This window comes from Bos mutus, chromosome 29 (assembly GCF_027580195.1).
Source record: "Bos mutus isolate GX-2022 chromosome 29, NWIPB_WYAK_1.1, whole genome shotgun sequence".
NCBI lineage: Eukaryota > Metazoa > Chordata > Mammalia > Artiodactyla > Bovidae > Bos > Bos mutus.
The window spans coordinates 21,292,255-21,310,195 of record NC_091645.1 but is presented as its reverse complement, the minus strand read 5'-3'; the positions used below and the strand labels follow the sequence as shown (position 1 = coordinate 21,310,195).

Here is a 17,941-nt window from a genome sequence, read left to right as displayed (position 1 = left end):
CGGCTCCGCCCACATTCACGCCCCGTCCCCGCGGCTCCGCCCACGCCCCACCATTCCTCATGGGCTCGGCTCCGCCCCACTGTTGCCGGGCTCAACTCTGGCCCCGCCTCGACCCCGCCCCTGCAGCTAAACCCCGCCCCTGCAGCTAAACCCCGCCCCTCTGAGGCAACTCCCCACCCTTACCTCCAGAGGCTCCGCTAGGACCAGGCCTTGGACTCAGGAAACACCTGCTGAAGGCAGCACGCGGAAGAGGGATGGAAAAGTTTGGCTATAGCCTGCAAAACTCTTTATAGCTCCCAGTTGGCTGACCCTGTATAAATGAGTGACATGACTCGGGATAGTTTATGTTATCTCTTTTGTGAGAAGGGACTCTGACTTCCAAGAAATTAAAGCCAAGATTTCAAGTTGATGTCAGCACGCATTTCTGTAAGTGCCTCTCAGTACTACTCCAGTTAAGAGGGCAGAACATGAAATTTATCACTATGTTTTAGAATTGAGCCGCGTGAATGCAGCATTAGTTGAGATGTCCATTATTTTCTGGTGCGTTGGATGCATTTTTCCATCCAAGAGTAGCAGTAATGTTTGAAATATTCAGAGATATTTAGAGTGAATACTTTTCAAATTTAATAGGTATAAGAATCACTTGAGCATCAACTTTAATGAATTAAGGTAACAAATATCACAGCCAAATGGACATATCATTGGAAACTTGATGCCAGCATACTGGGTTCTTGATGTTAATTTTCTGTTAACAGCTTTATGAAGTCACCAAGTGGTTCTTTTAAATTATTTAATTTTTTTTACCCAGTTAATTGCTATGGTGTAAAAGTTATCAGAAAACTGTACTTGTCAAAAAATCCTTTCTATGAATCCTTTTGAATATGAAGTGCTTATTGCAAGAGCATCAGAGTAAAACAGTGACTAGACATGATTGAAGAGCTGATTACAATGCAGTTGACAAAGAAACTTGGTTACTACTGTGAGTTACAAAATTCAGCATGATTACTAGAATTATGGTTGTTAATATTTTACTTAGACATATTAGATTTTTAGGAGGTCCATAATTTCCAGAATGTCTATATTAATAACATTTACCCTTACAACATAAACTAAGTTTTATCATGACTCCTTTGATAATGCTTACATATAATTTCATGTACAAAGTAACCCTAATTCGTTTAATATTTCTCTTCATCAGATTTTTCAGATGTTATCTCTGAAGCATCCCAAAGTTAGCTAGAGGTCAAAAGAACTTTGATTAGAATTTGAAATTTGGAAAGTTTGTCAAAAATATCAAAAATGTTTCAAAACATTTGATCAAATATTATAGGGTCATATGTCACTGTGGAACAATACTTATTCACTTAACCAAAGTGCCAATAAAAGATTTCAAGAAGCAAATGTTGCAAGTCATAACAGATTACTGGTTAAAGGTAAAAAAACTTTACAATTAGTTATCAAAAGAAGATCAATATTTTCCAAAAACTTTGTCTCCTTAATAGAGAGAAAGCTGAATTCAGGTTTTGTACCATTTTACCTTTCAACTTAAAACTCATTTACTCAGTTAAATTTATTCTACTATTTATCAGCCCTGACCAACACATAGAATGCCTTTCTAAGGCATTATCTAAAGATAGCTTTCTATATCCATATTAATTTGTCCCTTATTTTCTTTTCCTTTTAGAAATAAACAGCTTTAGGACAAAAATCCTTTCTTTTCCCATGTGTTTCCATTCTTTATACCTTCTTTTTCCTTGCATACAAAGATTTTTTCCTTATTAATTTTTAGTAGTAATTAGATACTTTAATTGTAATTAGATATTTTAATTGTAATTCTTAACCTTAAAAACCTTAGTTTCTAATGAAAACTAAGTAAGCAATTATGAACATGTACATTAGCAATTTATAGATAGGCAAACTTGTGAATATTAATTGTAATTTCTAAAACAGGTGTTCTGTAAAGAAAATATCTCAGTGTGGCACCAAATATATTTACTAATAATCCTGAATATTTTTAGTTTCTCTGTAAAAGGAAGCTTTTGTTCAGTAATGTTACAGTTTCTTATTTGGAAATGATCTGTATATTCAATGAATTTCCATCATTGAATTTAACTAAGCAGTTTCAAGTTACAAATAAATCTGGAGAAATGATTTTAGACAGATATACTCAAAACATAATTATTCCTAAAGAGTTCACTTAAACTACCTCATTTACCTTTAATTTATTTAAAACTTTCATATCAAGTTATTTTTCTTGCTGACAAATTTTGTAGCAGGAATAATATGGTTTTATTTGATTTTGAGTAAACCTAGGTACAACAAAAGTATCATACTTAATGTTGATGACCCTAAAGAGATGTCTGTGTTAATTAAACTGACAAACTGAAATTTTTCATCCATTAAAATGTAATCTAGTTCATTTATTAACTCTAGATCATGTGATTCAGAAGTTCATGTGGATAAGTTTCTTTGTATTTATGAGTATTTATATATGCTTAATTTCCTTTAAGCCAATTAAATAGAGCTCTTTTACAAATTAATATTGGCAATGCCACACCTCTACAATACAAACATACAGACACAAACAAACACCTCATAGTATCCACTCTAAAATTTTAGCCATGAATAAGTTACAATAATATAAAACCCATCAGTTACAAGACTTTGGATTCAAATTGTATTTCTGGTGGATGGAACAAATCTAGGTCACCTGTTTAGATGACTAATCCTTTTACTAATATTTATAGAAAAGACACTTAAGTGTCTTACAAACCTTAAGATTTGTATTTGTCCTGACAAGTCAAGTTCCAAGTTATCTTTTCCTGTTTTGTTTTTTCTTTCAGTAAGAATTACCTTCCTGAAATTTGCATTTTAAAAAGATGACTATGATTAGAGTAACTGACCAGGTAGACTATATGAAACTCAGAAGTATAGGATAAATTCAACTTCCTCCTAGAAGGAACTTTGTTATTATCATACATTTTAATCCTGCATGTTATTATTGCCACAATACCTTGATTTTTTCTTAAAACAATTATTTTTTAAAAAATAAAAGAAGGTTAAATGATTTTGTATTCATTCATGTGTATCATTTCCAGAGCTATTCATTTTGTGAAGGTCCAAGAATCTAACAATTTTTCTTCTACTTAAAGAATTTGCCCTGCAAGTCTTCTAGTGATAGATATTTTGGGGGCTTTCCTTTTCTGGAAAAAAAACAACAACAACTGCATTTTGCTTCAAATAACACGTAAGATTGACAAGATTTTTAAAAATGTTTTCAATCAGTTTTTTAAAGATGTCATTTTGGTTACATGATTTATCATGACCTTTGTGGTTTTCTTATGCTTATTTCTCAGCATTTAATGTGCTGCATGTCCCTGTTTTCTTTTTTCAATGTTTTTCAGCAATTGGATTATGAGATAATTTGGTAAGGTTTGGAATTCATTTTGCTTGGTGTCCATTACACTTTTTGAATCTGTGGGGTTAGTTTTCATCAAATTTGGAGACATTTTGGGCATTTTTTTTTTTTGCTTCCATCCTTCCCCACTCACATATCTCTAGTTATTCATGTCTTAGACCTCATGATAATGTCTCACAGATCAGTGAGCAACTAATCATTTTCCCAGTCTTTTTCTCATTGCTTTAGTTTGAATTGTTTCTATTGCTTTATCTGCTGTATCTTCAATTTCAATGTCTTTCATACGTAGTCTCTCAGTAGTGTCCGACTCTTTGCAACCCTAGGACAGTAGCCCGCCAGGCTCCTCTGTCCATTGGATTCTCCAGGCAAGAATACTGGAGTGACCTTCAATGTCTTTTATTTACATCTAATATACTGTTAATGTCATTTAGTGGATTTTTAAAATTCCAGATATTTTCAGTGTTAAAAGTTCCATCTTTTTAGTCTTCCGTTCCTCTCCTTGCTGTGTTCACATTTTTCCTTAAACTGCTGAACATAGTCAACATATTTATAATAGATGATTACACTGATTCTTCTGATTCCATCCTCTCTTCATTTTGGTGTCTCTATTAACTTGATTCCCCCCTTTTTAATGTTTTATAATTTTTTGCTCCTTGGCATGCCTAGTAATCTTGACTGGGCACTAGATATCGCACATGGATGGTACAAAAAGGGTAAACAGATCTGACCTTGCTGAGTTCACCCTATACACATGCAGCTTAGCATTTAACACAGACCAAATGCAGGTCATAAGACAGAACTGCCAATTACTTTCAGCAGTTTCTTACTTCCTGGATTTCTGCCCTACAGGTTCCAGTTACTTCAGACTGCCTGAATCCTTATCCCTGTTTCTCAATCAGGAAAACTCCTGTGTTCTGCTTATGATCCTCTTCCCTGCATAAAGGACTGCTCTGGAATGCTCCTCAGGCAGTAAATGGAGTTCATTTGGTTCTCTTCTCTTAGGGATCACAACCTGTTTTTGACTTTTGTCTATTTTCTGAAACCATTGTTTTTTAGAATTTTGTCTTATTTTATATTTGTTTACTGTGGAAACATAATTCTGGTACTTCCATTATGCCCAGAAGCAGAATTTCCTGTATTTCACTTTAAATTTTATTTAAGAAACCACACATCAGTCATCGAATATAACATTCATGTTCATTCTATAGTTGGTTATTCTTTTATCAGAAAATAATTGTGATAATTCCTTTTTCATGTTAGAAATTACTTATATAAGTAAGTAAGCATTTTACAGACAGATATGGTAATGATTTATTTCTTGCATAAAAGTAAAAATTCAGTATTCAAATTTTACTAATAACTTAAATGAAAATTTTAATTACACTATAGCTTATTTGCAGTATCAACATATGATACAGACATTAGTTATATTAAAACTCTTTCCTAGGTACAACCTATAAAGTAAATAAGATACAGGGTTATAATGTACAGTGCATGGAAAACAGCCAATATTTTATAGCACCTTTAAATGAAGGATAATCTTCAAAAATATTGAATCACTACATTGTGCACCTGAATCTAATATCGTTAGTCAACGACACTTCAATACGTCATACTTCAATAAAAAACAAACCAAAACAAAACTCTCTTCTATGACTTGTTTAAAGATTCTAAACATCTTGTTTAAACACAAGTCATTATAAATAAACAGCAGAGGAAATGTATTTTCCCCTATTATTAAAGCATAACTCTAAATCTCTAAATAAGTTGTAAATCCAGTTGCAAAGACGTAAGCATGAATACATCACTTACAAAGGCATATGCATATTATTATTTGTTGAAAAGAAGCACTCTCAAATTACCAAAGTGGTAGTAAGATATCGTATTTAATAAAATTCTAGACCCTGTAGCTTAGGTGTTAGATGGTTGCACTGTGTTTATTTTGCTGAACTGGAAGAGCACTGTCTTTACTTTTTCGAATGACATCACATCATAAAATGCCACTTGATGTTAGAAATCTGTGGTCCGGCATGATTTCTTCCACACAGACTTCAACTTTATGTCCACTAGAAGAGATTAAAATACACAGAGAAAAATAAATTCAATCAAAACGTACAAAGCAAAGATTTATACAAACTATAAATTCTCTTGGAAAAGTCTTAAAAGACTTTCTTACAAAAAATAATTGTATAAAGAATTAGAAATAATATTCTAAATTAAAACAGTCACATAGAAGCCAGATATAAGTCATGATAATAGAAAACTATTATCAAATAAATCACATGCTGTGTGTGCTGTGCTAGGTCGTGTCAGTCATGCCCGACTCTGTGCGACCCCATGGACTGTGGCCCACCAGGCTCCTCTGTCCCTGGAATTCTCTAGGCAAGAACACTGGAGTGGGTTGCCATGCCCTCCTCCAGGGGATCTTCCTGACCCAGGGATCGAACCTGCATCTCTTACGTCTCCTGCATTGGCAGGCAGGTTCTTTATCACTAGTGACACCTGGGAAGCCCCAAATAAATCATATCTGGATAAATATGATGTAATCATTTTTTCTATGAGTCAAGCAACAAATGCTGTAAATAGAAAAAACTGTAAAAACCAAAAATAACAATTTAGAGACAGGACAGAGGAATTTCTGAATATAATGGATGTGATAGAGATGTTAGACAAGGATTTTTCTTTCCAAGTTTTATGGTCTGTGATTGACTGAAAAAGTATACTAATTTACCTGTTGAGTGTTTTAAGTCTTGAAATGTCCCAAAATGAAGTGAACAAGAGTGACAAATAAGTGAAAATGGAAAGCTTATGTATATCATTATCAGCAGGAATTTAATCTTAATACTTCAGGATAATTTTGGTATGTATGAATATGATAATGATATAATTAGGAGAAAATTTTGTTACAGAGATAAACAGACAAAAAGTTTTTTCAAACATTTTCCAATTGGATGCTCTGGTGTCATCATGCATCTTCTGTCCTACTGGGCACAATCCATGTTTACGTAAAGCACTTATATGTGTGGACTCAGGCCTTTATTTTCATCTCAAATCATTTAAGTTGTACAAATACTGTTGATATACTTTTTTCGGAGGCCAAAGATTAATTTAAGTAGAAAGAAAAAGAGAAGATGGTATTAGTAGGGGTGCTACTTATAACACAACAATTTGCAAAAGATAAGGAGAAGAAAAAGTGAAAAATATATGCTCAGTTGGTAAAGAATCCACCTGCAATGCAGGAGACCTGGGTTTGATCGCTGGGTTGGGAAGATCCTCTGGATAAGAGAAAGGCTACCCAGTCCAGTGTTCTGGCCTGGAGAATTCCATGGACAGTCCATGGGTTTGCAAAGAGTTGGACACGACTGAGTGACTTTCACTTTTCAAAGCAGTATTATTCTGTACAGTCTGGCTTTGGTGCTAGTTTTACATTCATTATGAGCCATTACATTCATTACAATTTTGCAACAAGATCAGTAGAGAAATTGAGAACAAGCATTTGTGTTCATTTATAATAATTTGACACTGCTACAGCATTTTGATTGTATGTTACAAAGTGATCAGTCCACAGTGGTTTGGAAATTAAACCAAACAAAATTTTAGTGTATACTTTGGAACATTGAGCCCCCTCATGTTCTTTTTGTGGAAAAAGGAAACATTGATAATGGCCTACTACCACCAAAAGAAAATAACTGGATGTTCTGAACATAATTTCAGAAATTTTGTATTAAGGACAATGAATACTAAGTGCCAGATCAAACTCAGGCTTTTCATGGATCATGCATTTTATTTTTTATATTTGTACTTGTGAGAGATATCAGTTGTCTTTGGAAGCTCTCTGGCTGGTAGAATAATTGATAAAGAACATTCGGCAGACATTTCTATAAGACACATCTGGCAGCTCAAGAAAGAAAAGGGAGTTTATTAACGGAAAGCCATAATGGTTTGAAATTGAGAACAAGTCACAAAAAGAGGAAACCAATGGCACGAGACATCTGCACTGGAAAAGGGATGGAAAGGTTAACCAAACTGTGTGAAAATGAATCAAGAGTTAAGGGGCTCAGAAGTCATACCCTGTAGCAAGGTGGTCTCAGGAATCATTGCTCCCTTCTCCCCCACATCCCACATCATTAAACTTTGCTATGGAATAACTGTGCAGACGTGAAGAGATGACTCCTGGGAAAAGACCTTGATGTTAGGAAAGACTGATGGCAAAGGAGAAGAGGGAGGCAGAGGATGAGATGGTTAGATAGCCATCACTGACTCAATGGACAAGAATCTGAGCAAACTCCGGAGATAGTGAACGACACTGAAGCCTGGCATACTGCAGTCCATGGTGTCTCAAAGAGACACGACTGAGTGACTGAATAACAACAAACGTATGTTGTGCAAGCATATTTTAATGCATATCAGAGAGATCATGACCATGGGGGTGGAATTACAAACACAGGTGTATCAGCAAGAGAGGAGCTATGTAGATATTTAAGACAGTGGGGTAACTATATAAAGTTGCATATCCTGGGATCCTGTGTGGCAATACATAAACTCCCATGACTATGGAAATACAAAGGAAAGCAAAGCTAAGGGGCTGAATTTATATTCATAATATGCATTTACTCGAAAAACTGGGAAGAGGATGAGTTTCGGCCTGAGAAGGAAATGAAGGTATTTTCTTTCACACTAATTGTGCTCAGTTGGTCTGACTCTGTGACCTTGTGGACTATAGCCAAGCCAAGCTCCTCTGTCTATGGATTTCCCAGGCAAGAATACTGGAGTGGGTTGCCATTTCCTTCTCCAGGGGACCTTCCCGACCCAGGGATGGAACCTGCATCTCCTTCATTGGCAGACAGATTGCTTACACTGAGCCACCTGAGAAGTCCTTTTTCCCACTAATAGAACCTCAATTCTCTAGAGCAGCAAGAAAGCAACTTCAATTTTTCTTTTTTTTTACCACTTTAGACTTTCTTGCAGCTAAGGGTGGCCAGTTTTGATCAAGGAAAAATAAGTGGGAGTTTCCAGTCTGACATGTACAGAGTTTGGAAATCATCACTCACATTCTCATAACCAGAAAAATGCTGAACACACTGAAAATCAACAACTTTTCTTAGATCCGTCAGAGAACTGAGGTCCCAAGGTAAACTGCTCTGCTGACACCATACTGGAAGGAACACTTAAACTTTAACGGACAAGTTGCTGTGGCTCAGTATGGATTAGCTTGAAAGTTAAAAAACTCAGTTTGGTGGGGAGTCTTAGGGAGGCCCTCTTAGGGAAGCCTTCATATTTCACTGAGTGAAGATCAGAACTTTAGTTGGGTATTCTCCATACCTTATGTAGAAGGGTCTGGATTTGGGCATTTCCCCAGGTCAACTAGAGTTTGATAAAAGCCAAATTAGATAAAAGGTAAATTAGATCCTGATAAATCAGTTCCCTTGAGTGTGCCCTGTTAGGAGAACAAAAAGCCCTAAGTATTTCAAAATGGCAGTTTCCCCCTTCCACTCTGGAAGCAAAGAGATTTTTCCCTGATCTTCTATTATGTGATCATATCACTAGATGCAGAATGAGCATTTGACAAAATCCAACACCCCTTTATGATTAAAAAAAACAACAGCAAAGTAGGAATAGAGAGGGATTGTCTCAAACTTAAGAAAGAACATTTATAAAACACCTACAGCTAACCTCATATTTAATGATGAGTAACTAGATGTTCCCAGCTAAGATCAGGAACTCCGATGAAAAAAAATTATCAAAGATGACCTAAATAAATCTGGTAAACAAGGCTCATTTATAAAAAGACTCAATATTATTAAGATGTCAGTTTTTTCCAGATCTAGCACAATACAATCAAAATTACAGCAAGTTACTTTGTGGATTTTTATAAACTGATTCTAAGTTTTATATGAATAAACAAAAAGACCAAGGATTACTGACACAACACTGAAGGAGAAGAACAAAGTTAGAAGGCTGACACTTATGTTACTGATATTACTAATCTAACTCCAGGATTTATTATAAAGCTACAGTAATCAAGACAGTGTGGAAGTGGCAAAAGAACAGATAAATACTCTATTTAATGGAACAGAATAGATAGCCCAGAAATAGATTCACGCAGATACAAATAGTCAACAGGACTTTGACAAAGGAGCAAAGGTAATACAATATAGATAGGATAGCTTGATCAGGAAATGGTGCTGTAAAAATCAGAACGACAGCCACATGCAAAAAAAAAAAAAAAAAAAAGTCAGTTTATACCTTTCATTGAAAGGAACTCAAAATGTATCATAGACCTAATGTAAAGTATAAAATTATAAAAATTCCAGAAAATAACACAGGAGAAATGCTATAAGACCTTGGATTTCACAATGAGTTTTTAGATACACTAAAAGCATGATCCATGAAAGAAATAATTGATGTTAAGCTTCATTAAAATTAAAAATTTTGGCTCTGGGAAAATACTACTAGAAAAAATGAAAACACAAAGGACAGATTGAGAAAAAATATTTGCAAAATACATATGAAAAGCTGGCATCCAAAATGCACAAATGGCTCAAAACTCAACTATAAAAAATAAACAATTAAAAAGTGGGCAAAATGCCTGAATAGACACATTATCAAAGAAGTTATAGAGTTGGCAGATAAACATATAAAATGATTGTCAATATGCTGAGTTGCTCAATCATGTCTGACTCTTTTCAACCCCATGGACTGTAGCCCACCAGGCTCCTCTATCCATGGGGATTCTCCAGGCAAGGATACTGGAGTGGTTTGCCATGCCCTCCTCCAAGGGATCTTCCCAACTCAGCGGTTGAATCCAGGTATCCCACATTGCAGGTGGATTCTGAGCCACCATGGAATTGCAAATTAAAATAATGAAATATCACTACACAACTATCTACATGGCTAAAATCTGCAAACACTGATGACATCAAATGTGGGCAATGGTGAGGAGCAACAGAGAACTGTCATTCATTGCTAGTGGGAGTACAAAATAATACAGCTACTTTGGAAGACAGTTTTCCAGGGTTTTTTTTTTTTTTCCCTAAAAGCTAAACACAGTTTTACCATATGATCCAGCAATTGTGTTTCTAGGTATTTCATGTAAAAAAATTTTACACATTTTTTATGTGTAAAAAAAAAAATTTCCCCATGAATGTTTACAGCAATTTTATTGATGATTGCTAAAACTGCAAGTGCCCATGATGTTTTTCAATAGGTGAATGGATCCATGCAATGGGTAAAAAGAAATGACTTATCAAATCATGAAAAGATATGAAGGAAACTTAAGTGTCTATTACTAAGTAAAAGAAAGCAGTATGAAAGATTGCATACTCTATGATTCCAACCATATGACATTCTGGAAAAAGGCAAAACTAGAGAGAGAGAAAAAATATCAGTGATGGCCAGGGCCTTGAGACAGGTGAGGGAAGAGGGAAAGGATGAATGTATAGTGCACAGGAGATTTTTAGGGCAGTGAAAATCTCCTGTATGATAGTGTAATGGTGAATAAAAGACATGTGTGTGTGTGTGTGTGTGTGTGTGTTTGTGTATGTTTGTATGTGTGGGGTGTCTATCAGCTTTTTTGAAGTATAGTTGACATGCAATAAATCACAAATATTTGAAGTGTATACTTTAAAACGTTTTGACATGCATACACCCACAAAACCATCACTTCAACCTAGATTATATATATATATATATGAAATTAAAAGACGCTTACTCCTTGGAAGAAAAGTATGACGAACCTAGATAGCATATTCAAAAGCAGAGACATTACTTTGCCAACAAAGGTCCATCTAGTCAAGGCTATGGTTTTTCCAGTGGCCATGTATGGATCTGAGAGTTCGACTGTGAAGAAAGCTGAGCGTCGAAGAATTGATGCTTTTGAACTGTAGTGTTGGAGAAGACTCTTGAGAGTCCCTTGGACTGCAAGGAGAGCCAACCAGTCCATTCTGAAGGAGATCAGCCCTGGGATTCCTTTGGAAGGAATGATGCTAAAGCTGAAACTCCAGTACTTTGGCCACCTCATGTGAAGAGTTGACTCATTGGAAAAGACTCTGATGCTGGGAGGGATTGGGGGCAGGAGGAAAAGGGGACAACAGAGGATGAGATGGCTGGATGGCATCACCGACTCGATGGACATGAGTTTGAGTGAACTCCCGGAGATGGTGATGGACAGGGAGGCCTGGTGTGCTGTGATTCTTGAGGTCACAAAGAGTCGGACACGACTGAGTGACTGAACTGAACTGACTGATGTACATATACAGAAGTTACTCTCCTGATCAACAAGAACTAATTCAACAGGTGTATACTTTTTCCCTTTGTCTTGTATCCTCTTCTTTTGGAATGCAGATGCAATCTCTACCTATTGTAGAAGCTTTTTTTGAGACCATGAGAGTAAAAGTCATGTGAAAATGTGAAGGATCAAAAAGACGGAAGGAACCTGAAACTTCTTTGGTGGTTTTAAAACTCATCATATCAATCCTAGACTGCCTAGGTCAGGAGTTCTCCTTTGGAGGAAAAAGTACTATTTATTTAAACCATGGCAGTTGAGTTTCTTTTAGAAGGAGCTGAAGTTACAAATTTCTATCTAACAGTGCTATTCATTAGAGGTTTGTTTTCTTTGAAAAAGAAAACCAACAGAAAAAAAATCTTAATGATCAGAAATATAACCTACCTCAAATATTTCTACAATGAAATCTGATCCCAGAGATTGCCTGAATAAGGTCGGGGCTCACTATTAAGGCAAAAGAGGAATGGATGAGGAAATTTGGGGGTTTTCACCCTAAAAAATCTGCCTAAGACGGGAGGTAATCGTTTTCTTCAAATATCTAAAGGACATTTCAGTGGAAGGAAAGTCATTGGATTTATGACTGGTTGCAGATGACACCACCCTAATGGCAGAAAGTGAAGAGGAACTAAAAAGCCTCTTGATGAAAGTGAAAGAGGAGAGTGAAAAAGTTGGCTTAAAGCTCAACGTACAGAAAACGAAGATCATGGCATCTGGTCCCATCACTTCATGACAAGTAGATGGGGAAACGGTGGAAACAGTGTCAGTCTTTATTTTTTTGGGGCTCCAAAATCACTGCAGATGGTGACTGCAGCCATGAAATTAAAAGACGCTTACTCCTTGGAAGGAAAGTTATGACCAACCTAGATAGCATATTCAAAAGCAGAGACATTACTTTGCCAACAAAGGTCCGTCTAGTCAAGGCTATGGTTTTTCCTGTGGTCATGTATGGATGTGAGAGTTGGACAGTGAAGAAAGCTGAGCGTCAAAGAATTGATGCTTTTGAACTGTGGTGTTGAAGAAGACTCTTGAGAGTCCCTTGGACTGCAAGGAGATCCAACCAGTCCATTCTAAAGGAGATCAGCCCTGGGTGTTCTTTGGAAGGAATGATGCTAAAGTTGAAACTCTAGTACTTTGGCCACCTCATGTGAAGAGTTGACTCATTGGAAAAGACTCTGATGCTGGGAGGGGTTGGGAGCAGGAGGAAAAGGGGATGACAGAGGATGAGATGGCTGGATGGCATCACTGACTCGATGGACGTGAGTTTGAGTGAACTCTGGGAGTTGGTGATGGACAGGAAGGCCTGGTGTGCTGCAATTCATGGGGTTGCAAAGAGTCGGACAGGACTGAGCGATTGAACTGAACTGATTAGGCATACAATTGGTACTACATGTAAAAAGCTCATGGAGGCAATATAAAGTGTTACATGGAAGAAGTTTCAGTTTTTAAAAGATTTTTTAAAATGTGGACCATTTTCAAAGTCTTTTTTGAACTTGTTACAATATTCCTTCTACTGTTTATGTTCTGGCTTTTTGGCCATGAGGCATGTGGGATCTCAGCTTCCCGACCAGGGATTGAACCTGCAGCCCCTGTATTGGAAGGCTATGTCCTAACCACTGGACCATCAGATAAGTCCCTGGAAGAACTTTCAAATGTATATCAAAGGTATTAAGAAAGATGGAATAAGCTGTGGTTGGTGTAGAGTTTTCTGATGTTACAAGTGCTCAAGCCTGGATTGAAAAACTATTTGGCAGGAGATTTTGTGACTTATTCTGCAAATAATATAATCGAGAAGATTTAAGTGGATAACTTTGTACAGTTAATAATACATGCAAAGGAATTCAGAACATCAAGGTTTCAAAGATCTTTCCATTTTCCATCTTTCCATCCACTCTTTCCATTAGACCACATTATCTTCAAGAGACAACTACAAAGAAGACTTAAATAACAGATGAGAATTTGATTAGAGGAGTTTTGGGGGTTTTCACCCTAAAAAATCTGCCTAAGATGGGAGGTAATAGTTTTCTTCCAATACCTAAAGGACTTTCCAGTGGAAGGAAAGTCATTGGATTTATGACTGGTTATTAGGCATACAATTGGTACTACATGTAAAAAACTCATGGAGGCTCAACTGCAGCCAGACTGCAGTTACCAATTTCTCAAAGGAAAGGGGAAAAACAGAATTTAGAGTGTTATATAAATGAAAAAAAATGATGATGTGTTTTTGCATTTAAGGATCTGTTAATTTCAGTGGAGCACTTACTAGAAGTCCGGGTTCTGGAACAGGCGCAGGCCTTGAAAACCGTTTATTAAATTTCCTCTTCTGTCTCCATAGGTTTCTCATATGCTCAATACGTTTAGCTGTGGACTTTAGGAAAAAATTAAAAGGAAAGAAAACTTTTACAGTATTAACAGAGCATGCCAACATTTTTGGTTTGTATCCACAAAAAAAGATAAACACAATCAGTGGATATGGCTTACACAGCTACATAGAAATAGGGGAAAAACTTTTGCAAATGTGTGGTTTGTAGATGAAGAAAACACTTCGGAGCTTCAGTAGAGTTTTCAAATGAAACTCTTTATTTTGATTTCCACTTCACTAACCGGGCACTATTAGACAGAAGGAAAGATATACCCATTTGAATGCAGAGTTCCAAAGAATAGCAAGGAGATAAGAAAGCCTTCCTCAGTGATCAATGCAAAGAAATAGAGGAAAACAATAGAATGGGAGACTAGAGATCTCTTCAAGAAAATAGAGATACCAAGGGAACATTTCATACAAAGATGGGCTTGATAAAGGACATAAATGGTATGGACCTAACAGAAGCAGAAGATATTAAGAAGCGGTGGCAGGAATACACAGAAGAACTGTACAAAAAAGATCTTCACGACCCAGAAAATCATGATGGTGTGATCACTCACCTAGAGCCAGACATCCTGGAATGTGAAGTCAAGTGGGCCTTAGAAAGCATCACTACGAACAAAGCTAGTGGAGGTGATGGAACCAGAGATCAAATTGCCAACATCCACTGGATCATTGAAAAAGCAAGAGAGTTCCAGAAAAACATCTTCTGCTTTATTGACTATGCCAAAGCCTTTGACTGTGTGGATCACAACAAACGGTAGAAAACTCTGAAAGAGATGGGAATATCAGACTACCTGACCTGCCTCCAAAGAAATCTGTATGCAGGTCAAGAAGCAACAGTTAAAACTGGACATGGAACAACAGACTGGTTCCAAATTGGGAAAGGAGTACGTCAAGGCTGCATATTGTCACTCTGCTTATTTAACGTATATGCAGAGTACATCATGAGAAACGCTGGGCTGGATGAAGCACAAGCTGGAATCAAGATTGCTGGAAGAAATATTTATAACCTCAGATATGCAGATGATACCACCCTTATGGCAGAAATCGAAGAACTAATTAGCCTCTTGATGAAAGTGAAAGAGTAGAGTGAAAAAGTTGGCTTAAAACTCAACATTCAGAAAACTAAGATCATGGCATCTGGTCCAATCACTTCATGGCAATTAGATGGGGAAACAGTGGAAACAATGTGATACTTTATTTTTGGGGGCTCCAAAATCACTGCAAATGGTGACTGCAGCCATGAAATTAAAATACACTTGCTTCTTGGAAGGAAAGCTATGATCAACCTAGAGAGCATATTAAAAAGCAGAGATGTTACTTTGCCAACAAAGTTCCGTCTAGTGAAAGCTATGGTTTTTTCCAGTAGTCATGTATGCATGTGAGAGTGGGACTATAAAGAAAGCTGAGCACTGAAGAATTAATGCTTTTGAACTGTGGTGTGGGGGAAGACTCTTGAGAGTCCTTTGGACTGCAAGGAGATCAAACCAGTCAATCCTAAAGGGAAATCAGTCCTGAATATTCATTGGAAGGACTGATGCTGAAGCTGAAACTTCAATATTTTGGCCACCTGATGCTAAGAACTGACTCACTAGAAAAGACCCCAAGGCTGGAAAAGACTGAAGGCAGAGGAGAAGGGGCTGACAGAGGATGAGATGGTTGGATGGCATCACTGACTTGACGGACATGAGTTTGAGTAAGTTCCGGGCATTGGTGATGGACAGGGAAGCCTGGCGTGCTGCAGTCTATGGGGTTGCAAAGAGTTGGACACGACTGAGAGACTGAACTGAACTGAACTGAGACAGATCTAAGACTCATGGATATATGTGTTTACTTTTATTTTAAAGGTAATGTTCATTTTAAAATCCCAAAGGGCTTTTCTTTATAGAAGTAAGAATACAAAATACATGCACATTCTTTAGTTCTCTTAAATGATGAATGTCACACAGAGTTTTATGTCCCCATTGCATGGCTGGCATCTATAAGTAGCAGAGACCTCGGAGATGAAACTAGAATGCTTGGAAGATAAGGTAACAGAGTAGTAGGGTGGAAAAGACAGGAATAATAGGAACTTTTCCACTGCCAATGTGAAATTGGTACAATTGCTTTGAAAAACATATGGCATTATTTTTCATAACAATGGTAAGGTCCAATCCTTTTATTCTTGCCCAAATAATCAAGTGAAACCCTTGATTTCACTTGGGAAAAAAAAAAAAAAAAAAGCATGTACTCTAAAGTTCACAGTAGCACTGGTCATCATTAGAAAATTTGGAAACAACCCAATATTCATCAACAGGAGAAAGGATCAATGAACTGTTATATGTGCCACAATGAAATATTAATAGCAGTGAAAACAAAGGAATTATAACTATATACCACACTATGAACAAATCTTTGAAAACAATATTAAGAAGAAAGGATAAATCATACAATGAATTTTGTGTGATCCTATGCTTATGAAGTTCAAAACCAAGAAGACAATATACTTTTAGGAGCATTAAAGGAAAAGATTAGATTGATAAAAATAAAATTCAAGGTAGTGGTTACCTCTGGGAGAGATGCTGCGCTCAGGTTGAGCACAGAAGCAGCCTCTCCACGAGTTCAAGGATACCCATATATTTTCTTAAATTGGAGGTATATTTTATAATTTCATATGCTGTATAAAATATATATATATATATATATATATATACATATATATATATATATATATACACCCTGTCCACATACAAAATGTTACATTAAAAAAAGGAGAAAAATAAACCATTTAGGTTATCCTAGTTAAGACTCAGATACTAGTCACAAGATTCCAGAGTCTCAACAAACATAACACAGAAGGGTCTAGCTAGTAAAATTTCTGTCCTATTAGGGATCAGCACACAGAAAGGAACGTGATAAAGTCACACTTTCGAAATAACCAGGATTATTTATTTAAATATTACCTGCCTTTCAGTGACTTCTGCAGGATGCCGCCAGCTCGAGCTTTCCTACATAACATATAAGATTAAAAAATTTAAAAAAAGTGCATGAACAAAGGAAAAATTCAGTTATTATAATAGGAAGCCTGTGCTACTATTTTCTGTTTATAGATGCCTACTATCTCAACTGCAAGAGGCAGGATCAGAATAAGAATAGCAAAGGGAACACTGGGTGGAAGATGAGATTGTATTATGAGAAAAAGAAAAAAAACATCTATGAACCACACTACCGGGACTACTGAGATTTATTCTGGAAGGAGAGGGTGTACAAGAAAAACCAAACAAGCATGTTTCAGTTGGTACTGAACATTGCCACGCTGGGTCAGTGTCATTCAACCAACAGAAGACAGCACGTGCTTGGCCCCGGCAGGCAGGAGGCGGGGCTTTTCCACCTCCCTGTAGGTCCTGTAGCCCGGGATCCAGTCGGCCTTCTCCCACTACCACCCCTCGCAACTCCCCGCTGGGTTTCCCAACCCCAAACCACCAGTAGTCTTGCAAGGGCAAGCAGCGAGAGGGGCCAAGGCAGCCTCCGAGAAGGGGGAGGGCAGGCGCAGGGCCTGGGGCTGCAGAGGCGGCGCTGAGGGCCTGGGAGGACTCACAGGGTTGACTTGGACAGAGTCGTCCTCCCTACAGCACAGGCACATGCTGCAGAGCCTTGCAGCGCCGCAGCGCCCACCGCCGGCCCCCGTCCCAGTCCTCAGAGGGGCGCCCCCAGTGGCCCGCTGTGGCCCCCGCGAGCCCCGCCCTGTTCCATCACAATTCTCTTTATCCTACCCGCTGGGGGCCCGCCCTTTCCCTTAGCGGTCTTCCAATCGCAGTGCAAGGAAGCTGAAGTCAGTAGCTCACCGGAGATGGGCTAGCCTTCCGGTTCCTTTGCTTTGACATCCGAGTAACACCCT

The 17,941-nt window shown here is 37.4% G+C and overlaps 1 protein-coding gene across 1 annotated transcript; it reads right to left on the bottom strand.

Moving 5' to 3' along the window:
- Nucleotides 1–13,929: 13,929 nt before the first annotated feature.
- CCDC179 (coiled-coil domain containing 179) lies at nt 13,930–17,686 on the bottom strand. The gene is made up of 3 exons (XM_070365020.1): nt 17,642–17,686; nt 17,007–17,051; nt 13,930–14,067 (listed from the first exon to the last, which is right to left on the bottom strand). The coding sequence occupies exons 1-3, from the start codon at nt 17,684–17,686 to the stop codon at nt 13,930–13,932; spliced, it is 228 nt and encodes a 75-aa protein (XP_070221121.1).
- Nucleotides 17,687–17,941: the final 255 nt, after the last annotated feature.

Bases quoted from the DNA above. Each gene is read 5' to 3' on its own strand.
- CCDC179 (XM_070365020.1), bottom strand. From the start codon at position 17,686: ATGTGCCTGTGCTGTAGGGAGGACGACTCTGTCCAAGTCAACCCT. The intron at 17,052-17,641 runs GTGAGTCCTCCC...TATGTTATGTAG, and splicing joins ACTCTGTCCAAGTCAACCCT to GAAAGCTCGAGCTGGCGGCA. The intron at 14,068-17,006 runs GTAATATTTAAA...TTTTTCCTAAAG, and splicing joins CAGAAGTCACTGAAAGGCAG to TCCACAGCTAAACGTATTGA.